The sequence below is a fragment of the Topomyia yanbarensis genome, chromosome 2 (assembly GCF_030247195.1).
Source record: "Topomyia yanbarensis strain Yona2022 chromosome 2, ASM3024719v1, whole genome shotgun sequence".
Taxonomy (NCBI): Eukaryota; Metazoa; Arthropoda; class Insecta; order Diptera; family Culicidae; genus Topomyia; species Topomyia yanbarensis.
Genome location: NC_080671.1, coordinates 51,023,037 through 51,041,291, shown reverse-complemented (window position 1 = coordinate 51,041,291; position 18,255 = coordinate 51,023,037). Strand labels below are relative to the sequence as shown.

The window sequence follows — 18,255 nt, the reverse complement described above, 5'->3', positions numbered from 1 at the left end:
GTGTTGCATCAAACCTACTGTTTGATTTTCACATTTGCTTTTCAGTTGTGACAGTGGCATCGAAGCAAGTGGGGAAATGTTTCGCTCGCACATTAGAGATGGACGGGTATGGGATTTTTCGTATCCGGACCCGACCCGAACCCGAATATTATTTTTGTAAGCATTCCCGAACCCAACCCGTACCTGGATTTCATAAAAATGCTAAACCCGAACCCGACCCGTACCCGGACATGAAAAAAAATCCGAACCCGAACCGTTCCCGACTCGCACCCGTAATAAAAAAAAATAAAAACCGTGCCTAACCAGGCAGAACGACCGCACAAAGAGAAACTTGAAAACGAAAAAGAGTAAGATCTGTACACCAAGAGCTGCATAATTTCGTTCACAGAGTCACCTTGAAGAGCCACTTTTTGTGCCTCGCCTCACTGGAAAGCAGGTAGGAAGGCGAATCAAACTACAATTCAGATAAAGTTTGATCGGAAGAACGTTTTAAAAATGTTTTTGGTTGCCTTCTCTACTTACGTGCGCGTGGGACCAAGATACACACTAAAGAGCCTTTTTATTTCTACTCTTTGTGGCGTGCAGCCATGGAGTAGAATACACGTGTGGGAGCAACACGCATCGGAGTGAAGAAGCTTATTGTGAAAGAGAAGAGCGGTGGTTCGCATGAAAAGTGCAAAGAGCGTTTGTTATTCTTCTCTTTATTTGCTCTGAGGTGCATAACATCCCTGTGCCCAACCCGAACCCAATTTTCAATAAATAAAGTTAACCTATTTGATTCGAAGGAGTAGGATAGCCCAAGGCTAGTTGGTGGAATTTTCATTTTTTATCTCTTTGATTTCAATAGATTGTGGGCTATTGAAAAATAAAATCATACGTGTAATGGATTGAAACTCACCGTAAATAACACAAACTTCACAAAATTAAGGAAATTCGCTTATTACGTTCGAAAACTGTCACCCATTAATTCTACAAAACAAAATGGAATGCAACATATGAAACATATTTCACATAATATGAGAGACTGCGTCATATGCCTAATACAAATGAAGAAAAAGTAACTCCGCTAACTTACGCCTTACGCGAACTAGGCCCGGGTCTAGTTTAACTTTCGGTATAAATCTTTACATGTGAACGAAACCAGAAATACTACAGTTCCAGATTCCTCTCGGCGACAACACCTGACATGGAAACCGCCACTAATCACGATGTAGTTAGTGTGATGCAAGGATATTTTTCCGAAACTATTTTACCTTAAAATCGGGGTATATTTGAGCTTATTCTTTGTGTAAATTTTCGATAAGATAAAATCGTCCAAAAATCATCTAAATAAACATCAATTTTATTCTAAACACGCTCAAGTTCTGTCCGTTATGATTATTTTGTAATTTATTAAGTGATCTTGCAATTGAAGAAGGTACAATTTATCTGCATATTTTTGATTAATTGGAATAATCTCTGTACAAACTTATCAATAAATTTTGTGCTAACGCCAAACATTTTTGTCAATAAAGCCATAAAAAATCTACATTTTTTATGATTGGTAGTTAATTTAAACTATTTTCCTGGAGGGCGGATCCAGAAAAAGAATTGCCATGGGTTCGAAATTGCAATTTTGAAATGCACATGGTATAATACGAAATAAGTAAAAACCTCATTTAATGAAAATCAGTATTGGTGGTCAGATTGGGTCATTAAATGAGAAAAAAATCTATTTTTACTACATTCATTTTCGTGATTACAACAATGTTTTTTTCCAACTCAGGAAACGTGAAAATAAAATTTAAATTTAAAATAAAGAAATATGTTGTCTTGATTTGACACTATCAGAAGCATTTGACATATCAAATTTCACGACAAATGATGCCCTGTCAGAAAAAATTAATACATGTTTTCCCGGTTTTCCCGCAGGGTTATATTTATTTGATATAAACACCGTGCAATGCATATAGTTTTTTTTTCATTTTGGGTGTTGTCTTGATAGGCCAGATGTAAACAACCGCAGTTTTCCTATGTATGGTTGTCTATGTTTACATAAGATTTATTTAATTTTTTTTTTAATGATGTTATATTATGTATATTGGACCTAGAATTTATTGAATGGAACTATATTGAAACTATATAGGGTGATGAGCCTATTTGCGCCATGTTTCTATTATCACCCTACCCATTTGAAGCCGTTGGTTAGAGCTGTGTCTGCCATCTTTGTTCAACGCATTGATTCAAATGGTAGCGCAACAATAGGGGCACTCGATTCGAGTTTTCGTTGCTCTCAAACACGAGAATTTTACTGTTTTCAGCGCATTTATGTTATTATGTTGGTTCTTAACAACGAAGCAAAGCTGTTGATGTCAATTTTCACGCATTCAATTGACTGTAGAGCGAGAAATTAACGATTTAGTGAGGCACCTTGCTTAGTATGGTGAAAATAGGCACTTTACCCTATAGCTTAATGACCCAATTTGGTGCGAAAAGATTTTGAGTTTGAAACTAATATAAAATTCAACCTAATTTATAATTTCTCAACCAGCCGAAATTTTTTGGGAGGGGTCCGGACCCCCATGACCCTCCCCCTGGATCCGCTTCTGATTTTCTTTAAGCAGATCGATAAAAGTCATTAAATACATAGCTTTCCCATACACTTGTTTTTCTTTCTGAATGTTGGAGAGATGAAGGAAATTTACAACATTCACTTCAAAAATGCTCGAGAAACTTCACAAAAAGCGATAAATGTTTCCCTGTTAAATAGTACGGCAAAATTTAGATTATGAACTTCCAGTTCAAAACCTATGGATAGTTCCGTTAATGCAATACACGCTGACTTATAGGAAGAATGTCTGTCAAAATAGAATATTATGCTTGTTTTAATATTTTTCTAAGAGGATAAGTTTTCACTTTTTGATATTGGCGGAAAAAGGTCATCCACATTCAAAAACATTTATACGGGTAAATGCGAAATATTTCGAAAAAACCCGACCCGTACCCGGAATAAATATTTTTTGATGTACCCGACCCGACCCGTGCCCGGTGATAACAATACCCGAACCCGCCCCGATTCCTACGGGTACGGGTTTGGGTCGGGTATCGGTTAAAATACCCGTACCCGCCCATCTCTATTGACCATTGTATGAAATGCCTTAACCTCACAAATTTGACAAGTGCTGCTCCTGTTGTTTACAGTTTGGGCTTAACAAATTTGGATTTCATTAAAATAAGCTTAGTGCTAATAATTAATTCCCAACAAATTTTACCGCAAAACTACTTACCGATTCGAAGAACAGTAGAAGTAATTGATAAACAAATAATTAGCTCACTTATTAGATCTTTCGTATACATTTTCTCACAGTAGAGAAAGGCACAATTTAACTGTAAGGCGTTCTAGAGAACATTTATACTTCTAAAAACATTATTCCCAATATATTATATATGCTTCCCAATATATCATTTTGAACTACGAATAATCTCTAAGTTCAAAATGTAATCAACAGGACCACCATCTGTCACATTTAATGCATGACGTCACTGTGCAGTGACCAATTGCTTGGCAGGATTTGGCATATTGAAAGTAGTGTTTACACTCTAAAACGTAATCCGATTACCTACCTGTACTGTATCCGCATCCGATTTACAATACTCACCAAGCGATGACTGTCATCGCTGTGAATAGAATTTCAAACGTCAACAACGAAAACACCTTTCACAGACATGATTCGTCATCGTAAATAATACAGCAACAACAACAATTTTCGGTTTCATTCTTTCACAAGAGTTACCTCTCTGGGATTTCCCTTTATTTACCATAGTCGTCTGGTTGTTGTTTGCTCTAACCATAATTGAACGTCGTCGATTTTTTGTTGTTGTTTGTTTAGTGTGTGTGTGTATATATTCCGTGACTGTTTTGCTTAATTCTTCCCGTTTTTTTGTTGTTCATCTAAAATTTACTCTAAGTAACATTTTTTTCTTTTCCTTTTCTTTCTGCGCTTTGTGTTCAAATTGTTCCAGTATCGGGTTAGAAAAAAATGTGTCTTTCTTCACCATAACCAGTTTCCTCTGTCCATGCTTCGACGCGTTATATGCATACTTTATTACAACACTATATTTACACTAGGATTTTGGTAGTTGACGGTTTTCTCTCTATATTTTAACACCAGATTTTGCAGACTTTCATTCAGCCGAATTGCATCTAAAATGTGTGATTTTTTGCTGTCTAAGTAGGTGTCATTTTTTTTGTCTCGAATTTGCTGTTGTATTGTAGTAGTAATTTTTAGTGCTAGTTCTTACAGATAATGTTTCCTCTCAATATTTCCAGTTATCTTTTATTTATGCGCTGTTTTTCTTCAGTTTTCTTATTACAAAAGATAGATTTTCAAATAACTAACGAGATTTATGTCGCGCGGAGTGTTTTTAACTATTTGTTATGAGTTTCATGAAAAGTTCTTCCTACATTCGTAGGTGAGTGGGCTTGTCGGTTTTATGTGTATGGGTATGTACGTGTGTTGGTGAGAGTGTAGATTTTCGATGACGAATGTGTGACTGATTTAAAACGACCGAGTCATGTGGAGAATGCATTCTTTGATTTAGAAAATCAATCTCTGGAAAAACGTCATGGAATAACTAATTGGTTTCTTTGCCATGGCTTCGATTATATAAGTTCCTGGAATAATGAGCATACTAAGTATTATCGTTTCATTGTTTCACCTAAGTTAGTAATAATATTGTTTAATAATACAGATTCAGTTTTTCGTTTTGAACGACGCTCTCGCGTGTGTCTTTGTTTGTCCTGTTGAAATAGGATAGGTGCGCGGTCCTTTTTTTGGTATATGTGTATGAGTTTCTGCGTGTGGTTCACTATCATATTCAACAAAGAACGAACCCACGAACTACGGTTTTCTGAGGAGTTAAAAACAACGTATCTCTATTGTGTATTGAGATGAATTTCAAAAAAGATGGTGCTTCTTTGCATTTCCGTTGCAAATCTAAACCGGTAGATACGGTTGATCTGTTTGTTTCCTTAAAATCTGAAACTTAGCAATTAAATACGATAAATTATTAGAACAAACGTTACAGTCTTTGGATGTACAATATCATTTTTTTTCTCATCAATATTAGTTTTCTTACGACATAAATAAATTACCCTTAAAAACACTCAAGTGCTTTTACGATTTATATGACTAACTTTTTTTCACAATTTTACCCACATTTCAAAGATGTTTTATTGCATAAAATTTCGCAATAATTTTCGGCCCTCGGATTTGTTGTCTGTATATTTGATTTACTTAGCTTAAGATTTTCTTGACTTTTAGCAGTTAATACACTAATTGTTAGTTTTATTTTACAAACTAGTTTTACGATGTTCTCGGTTTCGTGTGTATTAGTTGCATTTTCTCCTAGATCGTAGATGGCCATGAAAAAGTTCGTCTCGTGCTTCCTGAACGCGAGAGCGTGGGGCGCGAATTACTTTGTGTGTCTGTATTCTGTGTAGTTTGTAGGCTCACTATGTTTTATAAAAACAATTGCTTCCGTTTTTTCTACTAAAAAACATTTACTTACTTAAGTCAAAACAGGAACAGTGTAATGCTGTGTTCGATAAAATCAAAGGTAAAATTAATGCAGGTTGTTTTTACAAACTAAAATAACAAAATTGCTATCTGTGTGTGTGTTAAAAATCTTCAAACAAAAATTTGACTGGTTGCAAGGTACTTCAATTGCTCTCTCGATTGCGGCAATTAAAAGGATTAAATTTAGTTACTCCTTATTCGTATGTGGTGTGTGAGTCCCGATTGTAACTGTGTATAACTGTGTAAAACTGTGTGTTTGTTCTGTTTACGAGTGTATAACCGTAAGTGTATATGAGCCCTTAGTTTCTCGACGAAAAAATCCGACCGAGAATTTCACTCATCGAAAACTCGTTGATATATAAGTATATAGTTGAATCATCGGAATAGTCAATAAAGCTCTAAACGAACGAGCCTTCTGTTCTGTCTTCTTTCATAAAAGGGGATGCGAAGGAAGAATTTCATGTCCGTGCCTCTCTTCGGAACTAGCTTTATCATCAACAGCCTCAAGGATATGCAAGATATCCCTTGATGATGCTTCTTCTCGAAAAATTCCCTCATCTTGACTCAACACAACTTCGTTTCATTTTTGCTTGAGATTAAAAATTAAACTTTGGTTTAGCATCTTTCATCCCCCTTCCATCGGTTGCCTCCTCTTTTATCTCTGATTTGATGATGTAACTAAAAAACGTGCTAAAATAATTTGTACCTAACCTGTTTGTTTTCTTTTCCCTTTCTCATCAACTGGCTGGCCACTTTGGTGTTCTGCTGGCGGCATCCTTGCTGGGGAATCCACAAGCAAGCTTGTGGGCGGGACATACAAGATAGTCGCCCAGTAACAAACCTTCGCGAAATGATGATGACGGAGATGGTGGCGATACTGATGAGTATTTTGTGTTCGTTTTATCGGTTCCTATGTGGCCTCCTCTCGAGCGGCAGGTCGTGGTGCTGCTTAGTGTAGCTCGTCCAGTTCTGTAGGATGATGCTCACCGTACATGTTGGCTAGCTTGTCGAAACGGGGACCCCACGCGTCCAGATAGTCGAACTCCTGTACCTCCTCGTCGGTGCCTGTGGAAGGAAGGGTAAAAATTAAAATTAATATATTGGTTCTAAGTAATATAGCAAAGATGTTGAAGCCAGTGTATACGCATTCCGTCGATTGTCGGCCGAGTAATAATTGAATTTGGCACTCTTCTTAATGGAGCCAGAATACACTCTCAAATTGTGCTTGTGAGTGTATTGTTTACATCCGCTCAGTTGTGCAGTTGTCAGTGTCAGATGGAAGAAAATCAGCAAGTCGTTCGATTTTGTTCAGCCACAAATTCTGGGTTGTCGCATTGCGCCTCGGGGAAACTGATGAATTTACATCATTCGACTGTCCCAAAGATGCAGTAACGGATAACTGTGGTCCACAAGTCAGGAGTTGTGGACCACAGTCATCCGTTGGAGAAAATTTCTTGCAGGATTTCACGCAGGACTAGGGTTTTACTCAGAAACACAAAGTGTTTTTGTAGCTAGCGTCAATCCGGCGCTAGCTTAGTCTTGTCACTAAGTTAGTGTCGGATTCTGATGAGACAAGGACGAAACGCCAATTCCATAACTAATTTAAATTAAAATTTGAAATGAGTATCCCGTCGTTCTTAATCTGAAAGATACTCACATGACCAATATGCTTTAGTACTGTCGAGAGTGTGCTATTTATGATATGTATGGATCAAATAGTAAATTGTAAATAGTGCCCTGCTGTTTGACAATACTGTGCAGTTATTGAGAGCGAATAAATACATCCAGTTTTTACGACCCACGATGCAGTAAAACGAAGTCCGTATAGATGTGCATGTTGCTTATTTGAAAAGTTTACGAGCAACTCATAGGAAAGCATATTTTCATATTACCCAACCTGAATGCATATGAGCCAATAAAAGACGTTGGAAATACTGCACTCGCAACATGCTATTTGCTTCAATTTAATGCTGATTTCATTTTTGAATCAAAGTCGCTTTAGGATCAATCGAAGCGATTATTTTTATATGGATTTTGATTACATTAGAGCGACTCGAATCCAAAAACGAAATCAACCTAAGTTTACTTTACTTGGTTGATGATAAGATACCAAGAGTGAAATTTCTTATGAAAAATCATAGGAAAAAATCACCGCACAGATATATGGAAAACGGAACTACTTTCGGTTATGCAGCTTCTTGACCTTCTGCGGTCGAAAGTAAAGTAGCGACATTACATTTACCACTCGTACGAGTAAAGGGAATATTTACCATTCAGAAAGTAAAAGCTCAGTTTCGCTTGAAAAGCAATTATTGACAGAAGTTCTCTGGATAAATATGACGCTAACCTGCCTTGTCAACCCGAGCAGAAGAAAATGACTTAAGAACACCAAATACAGGTCAGTATACCTGTACACCACAATAAGGTATTGAGGAGCCTTGCATAAGGGGTAAAATACTTGAAATAATAACAGAAACATTTTTTACATTTTAACGACATTCAATTAGCTAGAGATTACTGGGTAGGGAAAGTTATGAAAATTAGAGCCATAGTACTCAAGTGAGAGCAAGGATATGAAGTAAACAAATCGGAAAACTAGAATTGGCAGGGTCATTAGAACAGGTTTAATATCGTACGGGCTTAATCTTTGTCTTCTGTTAATGAGGGTCGAGCTTAGGCAGTATAACTACGAATCACTCGAGTTCACTAACATGTGTTCTGGTATCGAAAGACGTGACCATCTTTACCGTGACAACCGACATCTTTACCGTGTCATAGTCGAAATAAAAAAGGAAAAAAAATAACTGAAACATGTACTACGAATAACTACTTGATACTGAAACGAGTTATTATAATACCTGAATAATAACAAAACCTTTTCAACCTTCCAATAACAAAATTCACTGTATGGAGGTATTTGTTAAGGTATTGATTTGGTATTTGTAAAAATAACTGGAATACATAAATAATACTAAAAAAAAGTATTATACCTCATTGAGGTATTAAGCAGGTATTGAAGAATGTTTCTTCAATACCAGCTTAATACCTCAATGAGGAATTAATAATCAATTAATACCAGGTTTTGGTATGATTCCAGCAAATAGTATGCTCGGGGACTTAGTAGGCGATGGTTGAGTGTAGACGTATATATTTTTTCATGCGTCAATTTTTTGTAAAAATAAATTGTGTTGAGTGAATCGAAGAAGGAACGCATCGAAGGGGCTACAAAGGACAACGGTCTCTGTGGAGATTGTTAACGGATGGAGAAAACTGCTGAATGTCTCAAGCTTCAAGCTTGCAGACCAGTGGCCCTGTAGAACCGTAGGATTCTTGAAGCCTTCCGAAAAAGGGGAGCAGTGTTTACGCGGCAATTGAGGATTGATGAAGATGATCCTCTGAAGGTGTCATGTCCCGCGGGACTGGGTGAGATCTTTCTGATTATGGTTTTTGAAATGTTTTCTTTGCATCTGCTCTCACCGTAAAATAGGTAAGGTTTTTAAATTGAACATCGATTATGCACTAAACTGACCTCAATCAGCAGTCGATTAATAATAATAAGTCCTTAGTATACCGTGATGCGTTCTGATCTATTTATGCTATATGAGGTGTGAGTTTTTATATTTGGTGTCTAGGCTTGTGCTTTTCCAGAAATTGTAGCTTATGTGTGTTTAGTTTTGCATTGGTCGGGGGAGTTTGGATTTATGCTATTGTTCCGACTGTGACGGGTTTCGAGGGACTTGGTGTGGATTGATGGTCCAACAATGTTTGTTCGGACGGAGTCAGTCTGGAGGCCGTGTAGTGTTCGATGGCAGCGCCGGAAGTTCATCGAATCGGTTTATGCTCCCATGTCATAACCGGTTAACCCATTTGATCAGTTCTTGGTGTTGTCACTGAATATCGCACTGCTTATGGATTGTCTTTGTCCACTGAAGTATGGTGGGAATGTCTGTCGACGGTGGTCTTTTGGTGTGCGTCACGGTCGGAGTCATGGCATAGATCAGGGTTCTTTTATCAGCATAGGGTTGGATGTACGTGGGCTGTGGGTTTTAGAAGGCGTCTTGTGTTTTCAAACATTCAGCTTTTTCATATTGGAAATATACGGTACAGTTATTTTTTGTTTTTCGTCAACGCTCAACGAAAGCGGAAGGTTTCTGTTTTCATGATCCTGTACTGCCTATTAGGACATAGAAGTCCTGTATGGATTTTTGTCGAAGGTGAGTTATCTGTTGGTTTGTATTTTTATGCGTTTTTCGTTTATATTACTACTAATTAACCGATTTCGCCAATTTTCTCTATTGTTTCAGAGAGCGAGTAGGGGCGCTATAACCCTGGCTTATTAGCCAGGGCAGGGCTAAATACTTCTGTCCCATCCCAGGAACCTAGGACAAAAGAAGTGACATTTACCCTCTTAGCTAAGTCACTCCCAACGATTTATCAAACCCCCATCAAATTGAAACGGTTGTGTACGGTTGTCCACGTTTCTTACTTATTCAAGGTTCAAATTAATCTGTTGATTAAATTATTCATTGAATGAATAATTTGATTGCCGTATAATTTTGAATCATCTTTATTTTGTACGCTACACAGTTGGCCTGTCCGCTTTAATGCTTGTTTCATATTCAATATGTGCCACAAACATTAATAATGACAAGAAAAATTGTAGACGAACGTCAGCAATTTTCCAGGATCCCTACATGTATTGGCTGTGTATGTGTAGACTAGACTAGATACCAGCAAATAGTATGCTCGGGTTATTGGCCAGGTATTTTCTCCTGGTCGGGAGGGCTACTCCTAGGGTCTGTGGTTTCTTGGACTGAAAACGTGTGCAGCCCACTAAACGTCCCATCACACGCACAGTCAACTCCGCTCTGGTTCGGGTCACGAATCACATTTCGTCACTTTTGTGCTATCTTATGACAAGCGCCATTTAGCACATTTGAAGAAAAACGTTTTTTAGAGTTTTAAAGTTTTTTTTCTTAATATAATAGTAAAACAATTTTCCAAGTTTTTTTTCAAAATATGGCACGGTGTCAGCTTAGGTAACTTGTGGGTCTTTTATCTAGTAAAAGCATCATTCGAAGCAACAGAGCAATATGTAAATGCAGCAAAATTGGTATGCGCTCACCATTTTTTTCTGATTTTCTCAGTGCCAGTAATTTGTTAATGAGTTAATTATGTGAAAAAAGCACACCTAGGCTGGTTTTGAACATGCATTATTTAAGGGGCCCGCCCCCTGTTTTACAAAAAGAGCACATATTTATCATATAGATGATAGTGATATCCGGCCTCAAGCGAGATCACTCAACCGACCACGCAACTAAAGGTAATAAATCTATTTTAATTTCACGCTCAAGAATCTTTCTCATAGGTACTAGGCGCAGTCTTTGCACTTTTCGGAAAAGTGTAGTGTTTTAAACAACGATATTTAAAACTATGTACACTGAAACCTCCATTTACGAACTCTTTTTTACGTAATATTCGATTTACGTAACTTTTTTACGATCTAAATTCGAAATAACGAACTCTTCTTTTACGAACCCAGCAAAAAGTTTGAGTAAGAAGTTGTATACAATTTTACATATTTTTAGCTAACTGTTAATAATAAAAGTCGAATATTTTCGGAATGGGGTTAAAGAGTTAATGACGGAAATCGAGGTCTGAAGTCATATTGAAATGGCGACTTTCGGTTTAGATCAACTCTCTATAACCTCAACAATATGGGTATTTTCGGAATGGGGTTGACGAGTTCATGACGGAAATCGATGTCTTGAGCCATTTTGTAATCCAAGATAGCGACTTCCGGTTTAGATAAATTTGCTAAAACCTCGACAATATGGATATTTTCGGCACGGGGTTGACTAGTATATGACGAAAATCGATATTTGAAGCTAATTTAATACATAAGATGGCGAATTCCGGTTTAAATTTCCATATTGTTAGGGTTAAAATATTGCTCAACCAACGAATTTTAGTAAAAATGTGGAGCAAACTTTTTTTTTACGAATCAAATCCCAAATAACGAACACTTTTTATTACGAACTAATTCAATTTACGAACCCCCGGTTTGGTCCATAAATGGAGGTTGCAGTATACTGATTTTGATAGTACTAGAAGATTATGAATTTGCATTTAAAAAATTGTGTTCAACTGACAATAAGTCTTAATGAACTAAACTAAAAATAATTAATGGTGAAGAAATTGTGATGAATTGGTATCGAAGTAGAAGTGCTCGGCAAACTCGTTGAAGTGACGAACCATCGCTAAAATCGGACTATTGACAGCGTAGTTAGTGTTACGCACTTCAATGTGTAGCAATGTTCGCGGGCGAAGAACTCCGCCAACATAAGCTTAGATATGAAAATGTCTACGTTCTTGCAAAGTATGTAGTCAGAATAGCCTGCAACGATTCTCATATGGTGGTAGCTTCAACGAATCATTCCAAGGTAATTGACATAAAGCATATCGTATAAATTTGCGCTGGACAATGTTTGCAATTCCAACTACGAGCGTACTACTGAGCAATATAAAGCCTTTAAACACAAGGGATCCCGGAATTCGCTGGAAATTTTGAACATAAAGCCCAGGAGTCTTGTTAATAGTCGCCGATAAGTAATTGGTATAAGTTAGCCTTTCATCAAGAATAACGCGTAGATTTTTTACGTGGTCGACGCGTTGCAGCTGAGTTCCAGCAATGTTGTAGTTAAAATTAATGTCCCTTGTACGATGAAAGCTGATGAAAATACATTTCGCAACACAAAGAATCAACATGTTTCTTTGGCACCAATTGTAAAATGTATCAATGTAACTCACGGCATTCGGCTTCATTTCTTATGACAAGAAATATATGTTCAAGTCATCAGCGAAAAACAATTTCCCTCCACGCATCATTCACGAACAATGAAAATTGTAACGGGCCTAGTGAACTACCTCGAGGAACTGCGGAGTTATTAGAAAAGGATTCAGATACGTTGTCATCAATTTTCACGACGATCTCGCGGTGTACAAGGTAGGATCGAAGCCAGTGGCAGAATCTCGTGGTGTATCCTAGTTTATCAAGTTTTGATAGCAGTATCCCATGGTTAACTGTGTCGCAAGCGGCCTTAAGATCTGTGTAGACCGTGTCCACCTGAAGTTTCTTGGATATTTTTTCTATGCAAAACGATGTGAAGCTAACTGGATTCGTCTCAACCGACCGACTAGGGAAAAATCCGTGTTGACAAGTGCGTAAGTAATGTTTACTAGCGGAAAACAGCACCTCGTTGATAAGTGATTCGAACATTTTTGGCTCGACTCTTAGAGAAGTAATTCCCCATTAGTTCTCGATGTTGCTTTTGTCACCTTTCTTGTGTACCGGAAGCATGACTGAACACATCCAATCATCGAGAAATTTTAACTGCTGAAGTGGCACATTGAAAAGGTGCGTCAGTGGGATCGGTAAAATATCGAAACAATTTTTTCAGAACAGCTGAAGGCACTTAGTCCTGGATAATAAGACTATTTCGTTTTTTTGTATTGTAGAGAGAACTGATTGTTCTGAAATGGTGAATACATCCATATCCATTACATCAACAGGAACATCACGGGCCACGTTGTCGAGCTTCAGTCGTGAAGACACTCGAGAAGTAGCTGGCAAACAGGGAGTATTTTGTTGCCATAGTAGTTACTACTTCGCCATTGTAGACTTTCCTTGTCGGAAGATCCGTTTTCTTTCTCTTCGCATTAACAAAAGTCCGGAAGCCGTTCGGATTTTGTCGTAGGTTTTATTGGATGCGGTTCACATATCCTTTGAACAGCAATTTGTTGTAATTGCGGTACTCATTACTGGCTATTGCGAAACGGTGCTTGAGAATAGGGCATCAACGATTTGTGTACGCACGTCGAGCTTTGGCACGAATGCGTTTCAGATTCCGAAGCATGGTGTTAGACCAGGAAGGCTTTCTGGGAAGTTGCTATTCTGGCACGGATTCTGCAACACAGTCAAGGAGTAATCAGTTATAGAGATCGACCGCAGCATTTACATCAACTTGATCAAGTAGACACTCCAGTCATTCAGCGATAGGGTGCGGTGTAGTGCTACTAAATCAGTCTTGCGAAAATTACAACGATTCACAGCTAAAGCTTCTTCATATTGTAGTGAATTAATGATGGAAATTGATAATGCTAAAGCGGGATGATAGCTATCCAAAGTAACGATGACACTGGAGGCTTCACTCACAGAACACTCAGGCAAAGAATTCTCATTGACGAAGATAAGTTCAAGAAAACGAGATTGATGGTTGAAAATTGTGCGTACTTGATTTAGTTCGTGAAAAGCCATCCTGTCCAGAAGTAAGCGGCTGGCAGGATTTGTTGTTGACTATAACAGGTTAGGATAAGCGCATCTCCGTCCAGAAGAAACCCACATGAGAGTCCTGGTCGATTGAAATCACCAAGGACTATCATCACCTCGTTTGCATCTGCCTGAGAAGAAGCGCGCTCTATAGAGTTTAAATGGTGCTGCGTAATAGAGTAATCAAGTCGTTTTTCTGGGCGAATATAAACAGATCCAATAAATTAGTTCTTCGTCTGCGTAGTAATCTTCGTCCAAACTGCTTCACTGTTTGATGAACTATTCACACCAAATTCACAGGAGGTAAGTGCGGCAAAAATAGGCTCAAAACTTGCCCGCCGCGACCATGAATGCTGTTACGAGCGTCTCGATCCGCACGATAAGAATCCCCGAAGAGCTGCATCGATGTAATAAGATCATCAAGCCAAATTTCTGTCACAACATAAATAGCGTAGCGCCGTCAAGAGCAGCCAAGTACAAGCCCTCAATTTTCGTCCTTAGCCTTCTAACGTTTTGGTAGTACAACCGCAAACCGTCAGCGCCACGTGCCAAGCATCCTGACATATTGCAGGGACGTGATGTACCCAATGGCATGCTAGAAACCAGAAGGTTTTCAGGAAGCGGATCATCATTTAAAGCAAAATCCTCGCCTGAGAAGGGAGTCAGGGAGACCTCCTCACGACCTTCGAACGCAGAACCGGTAGCACGACTGCGTCGGAGCACTCGGGGACTTCCGTGCAGTCTCGGCGTCTCTTAATACGCCGTCTGCCTACAGTACTGACTCGTAATCAGGAGTACGTAATTTGATTTAAGTAAAACAAGGACTTATAATTTTGGATCACGTGTGGTAGTTATTGTTGCTTTCTCATCACTCCAACACCGTTAAGAACACCTGGAAATGAGTACTTTCAAATGCCAATCACCTCACTTTAGTGCGACATCTTTGTGGCTGTTCTTGTACCCACGAACAGGTGAATGGGTACGACAATACTTAACATCAACTGCTACGGTGTAGTTTCACATGGCAGGAATATGACACATTGTTCTGTTTTCGCACAATATTCAAGTAATCAAAAATCCTGAATCTGTTGCTTCGCGCGCTTTCAGTATCGTTATAATAGTTGCAATCGATTAAGTGCAAAACTACCCGTTATAGTACTCATTCCGTGGCTAATATTTAGACAATTATCAGTGAATTAGACAATTTTATGTATTAAGACATTTTACTGTTTTTCCGTAAAGAGAAAATTGTCTGAACCAGATAAAACATAGGAAAAGCATTTTATTTTGAGGAAATTTCAAGAATATTTACATTTTCAGTTCGAAATAGTATAAAATAAACTTTCTGTTAGGAATATTTGTGATATCGCAATCCCGAAGTGATATTTCAAAACCATTCCAAATTAGCACACGCCAAATAAATCGACAGAACCAAGACACTAAGTATTAATGGCAGGATTACTAGGGCACTTTCAAATGCATTTATCTTTTATCCAACTATCGTAAAACTTTGTGAAAATAACTAAAGCAATTAATTCATTACTGTTTTGACAAGCTAATTCAACCAATTCTTTATTCGACCACTGCTCTCTTCATCTTCAGTTTACGCTTCATTATCGTCCAAAATGTAACTGTAACTGGGGAAAAACTTTGTGCATTTCAGTTCTTTTGGGATGAACTGGACCCCATTGTCGACCATTGAAGTAAGTCATTGCTGGCAGCCAGCTAAATCTGGCCATACCGTAACCGGACCATCAAGATTTTCTTGCCACAGGAACAGTTCCCTTGCCAAATAATTTTGTTAAATAATTTACTCGCGACAACGAACTGTAATCTTGTAGAATCCGCAAGCAGTAGCCTTGTAAAATCCGAGCTTCAGGATTTATTTAAAATTGGTTCATCGTCGATTAAGGTCATCCATCGAGTTTCATCTGAGGTATAGGGGAGACCGGGGCTAGATGATGGTGTTTTTTCAGTTTTCATTTTTTACCGCTTTGATGTAGGTAGATCTTGCAAAATAGTACACGTGACATGAAGGAGCAGACTGTTGGCAACATCTCTGAATTTCATTAAAGTGTTTGATGCATTGTCTCCATTTTTAGAAACAAAAATATGTGACGCGGAAAACCCGCCAACATACCCCGGCCCCGGTGTAAGTTAGCGGTATGTATGGATACGCCAAAAATTAAGCAATCAAATAGAGGTTCGATTACTTCAAGGGTCCTTTTGGAACGTGCTGGATGTCTTTTCAACAAAACTGTATATTTAACCGACATTTTCTATTATATTTCAGTCTCAATACCCCGGATTTTTTTTAACTTTGACGTGAACTCCATATTCAAAAGATTTTTTTTGAAATTCTTCAGACGATTGCAAATGTCCCTTGCAGACACACAAGAAAAAAAAATTCTTTCTGGAGTTAATTCCAGAAACAAAATTTTTGATGACTATTTTTACACCGAAAATAGTACCACTAACTTGCCCCGCTAGCAGCACCGCCAACTTACCCCAACCGCATACACTAAGGTTTTTTTCACGGGGAATACGTACCGTGTAAAAAAACCGTGCAAAAAAAACCACGCTAATTACGAAATCCGTGTAAAAAAAGTGTTAATTCCGAGAACCGTGCAAAAAACCGTGTTACATTCAATGCAAAAGACTTTTTCCTAAAAAAAGGGTGATTTCGGAGTTTTATCAAAAATGTTCTAAGTCCTTTTTAAGGGAAAAGACGATTTTTGAACAGTTTTTTGCACGGATTATGAAAGTAGCACGGTTTCTGCTTTTTGTTCTAATTCCTTAGAAGATTTTTGGTTATGGTTATTTTTGGAACAGTATTAACGAGTAGACGCCAAATATCGATGTCTGAGGCCATTTTCAAAACCAAGATGGCGACTTCCGGTTCAGTGGAACTCTCTAAAACCTATCAATATGGGCATTTTTGCAACGGGTTTGACGAGTTGACACCAAATATCGATGTCTGAGGCCATTTGGAATACCAAGATGGCTACTTCCGGTCTAACAGAATTTTCAATAACTCAATCAGTATGCATATTTTCAGAGCGGCCCTAATGAGCGCATGGTAGAGGGCATTTTGAAATACAACATGCAGACTATTGGCTTAGCGATATTCTGTATAACTCACAACGTGCAGTGTTTTGGAACTTGATTGACAAATGTGCAGTTGCCAGAGGTCGTATGTCATTTTAACACCTAAGATGATTTTGATTATTTAGTATACATAAATATCCAGCGCAAAACAAAAAATACATTTATTTTTGTTTATTTTGCATTTACAAGGAAAAAAATGTGCTCATGAATGTATTTACTCGAATTTGAGTTGGTTCGTCTACTAGAACTCATCGAGTGGATCTTCAGGCGAGGCTAGAAATCGAATCAAAAAGCTGACAAAATCAGGGGGAAATAATAAAATCGGGTTTTCGCTGTATTACTAAGGAGGCGTTTGGTGCAAAGTGCTCAAACTGAAAGTTATGTTGTTTTACGATTTTGAAGGCAAGGAAACAATGCATCTTTTATGTAATATTAAGATTTGTTTATACGCTTATTGTGTACGAAAAAAATATTCACAGTCACGTAGAGCCACACATACGAGCGTTCCAAGAATAGACGTACAACCATTTCCACGTCGAGGAGCGCCGCGGCTAACACGATAACTCTTAATAAAATTGTTTGACACAGGAAATTAAATAAGATTTGTAAAGTTTAGACTTGTAGTTACTCGATGAACCAAAAAAAGAGAAAAAAGTTCGAGTTTGGGTAAATGGCTTCATGCAAACCGAAAAATCTCATATGTTACTGTAAAATTTGCGCACTTTTCTTCAAAATAGTAGAGAGAAAATCTTTTTTATTCTGTTTCCTGTAGTTCACCTACTGACTACAAATATTGTGTATTTTCATAAAAAAATCAAGTCAATTCGTTGATTAGTTTTTGAGTTATCATCAATTTGAAAAACACGGTTTCCAAAAAACGCTTTAAAGGATATTCTACATCAAATTGCATCACGGAAAAAACGCTGTAGAAAATAAGCCATTGGGTATTTTCTCTTGAAAATGTATGTGGAAGTAGTTTAGAGTGTATTGTTTACACTGTATTTTTACCACTGTCAGTTTATCGAAAATTGTTGCCGGTAGATTGAAATCTGCGTGTGTTACAGCAAATACGCGCGAGGAATGCATGGCTGTTTAAAACAAAAGAAGTTCAGCGTGGCCACGGGAGACTAATCTAGAGGTTCAATACTAACAATTAAGCGGATTAAAAAGAAGTCGATTTTTTTGCCCACTACACCAGACGCCCCCCTTAAGATGAATGAGTTGTCCACTAAAGTAGAAGTCACCATCTGAGATTAAAAC

The 18,255-nt window shown here is 37.9% G+C and overlaps 1 protein-coding gene across 1 annotated transcript in view; it reads right to left on the bottom strand.

The window, feature by feature from the left end:
- Positions 1-3,743: 3,743 nt before the first annotated feature.
- The window catches only part of LOC131684708 (neural-cadherin), a 181,295-nt gene continuing 166,783 nt past the window's right edge, over positions 3,744-18,255 (bottom strand). Inside the window, exon 12 of the mRNA XM_058967813.1 lies at positions 3,744-6,623. Within this exon, the coding sequence (XP_058823796.1) occupies positions 6,508-6,623 (116 nt within the window). The 3' untranslated portion in view covers positions 3,744-6,507. The remainder of the gene's footprint in view (positions 6,624-18,255) is intronic.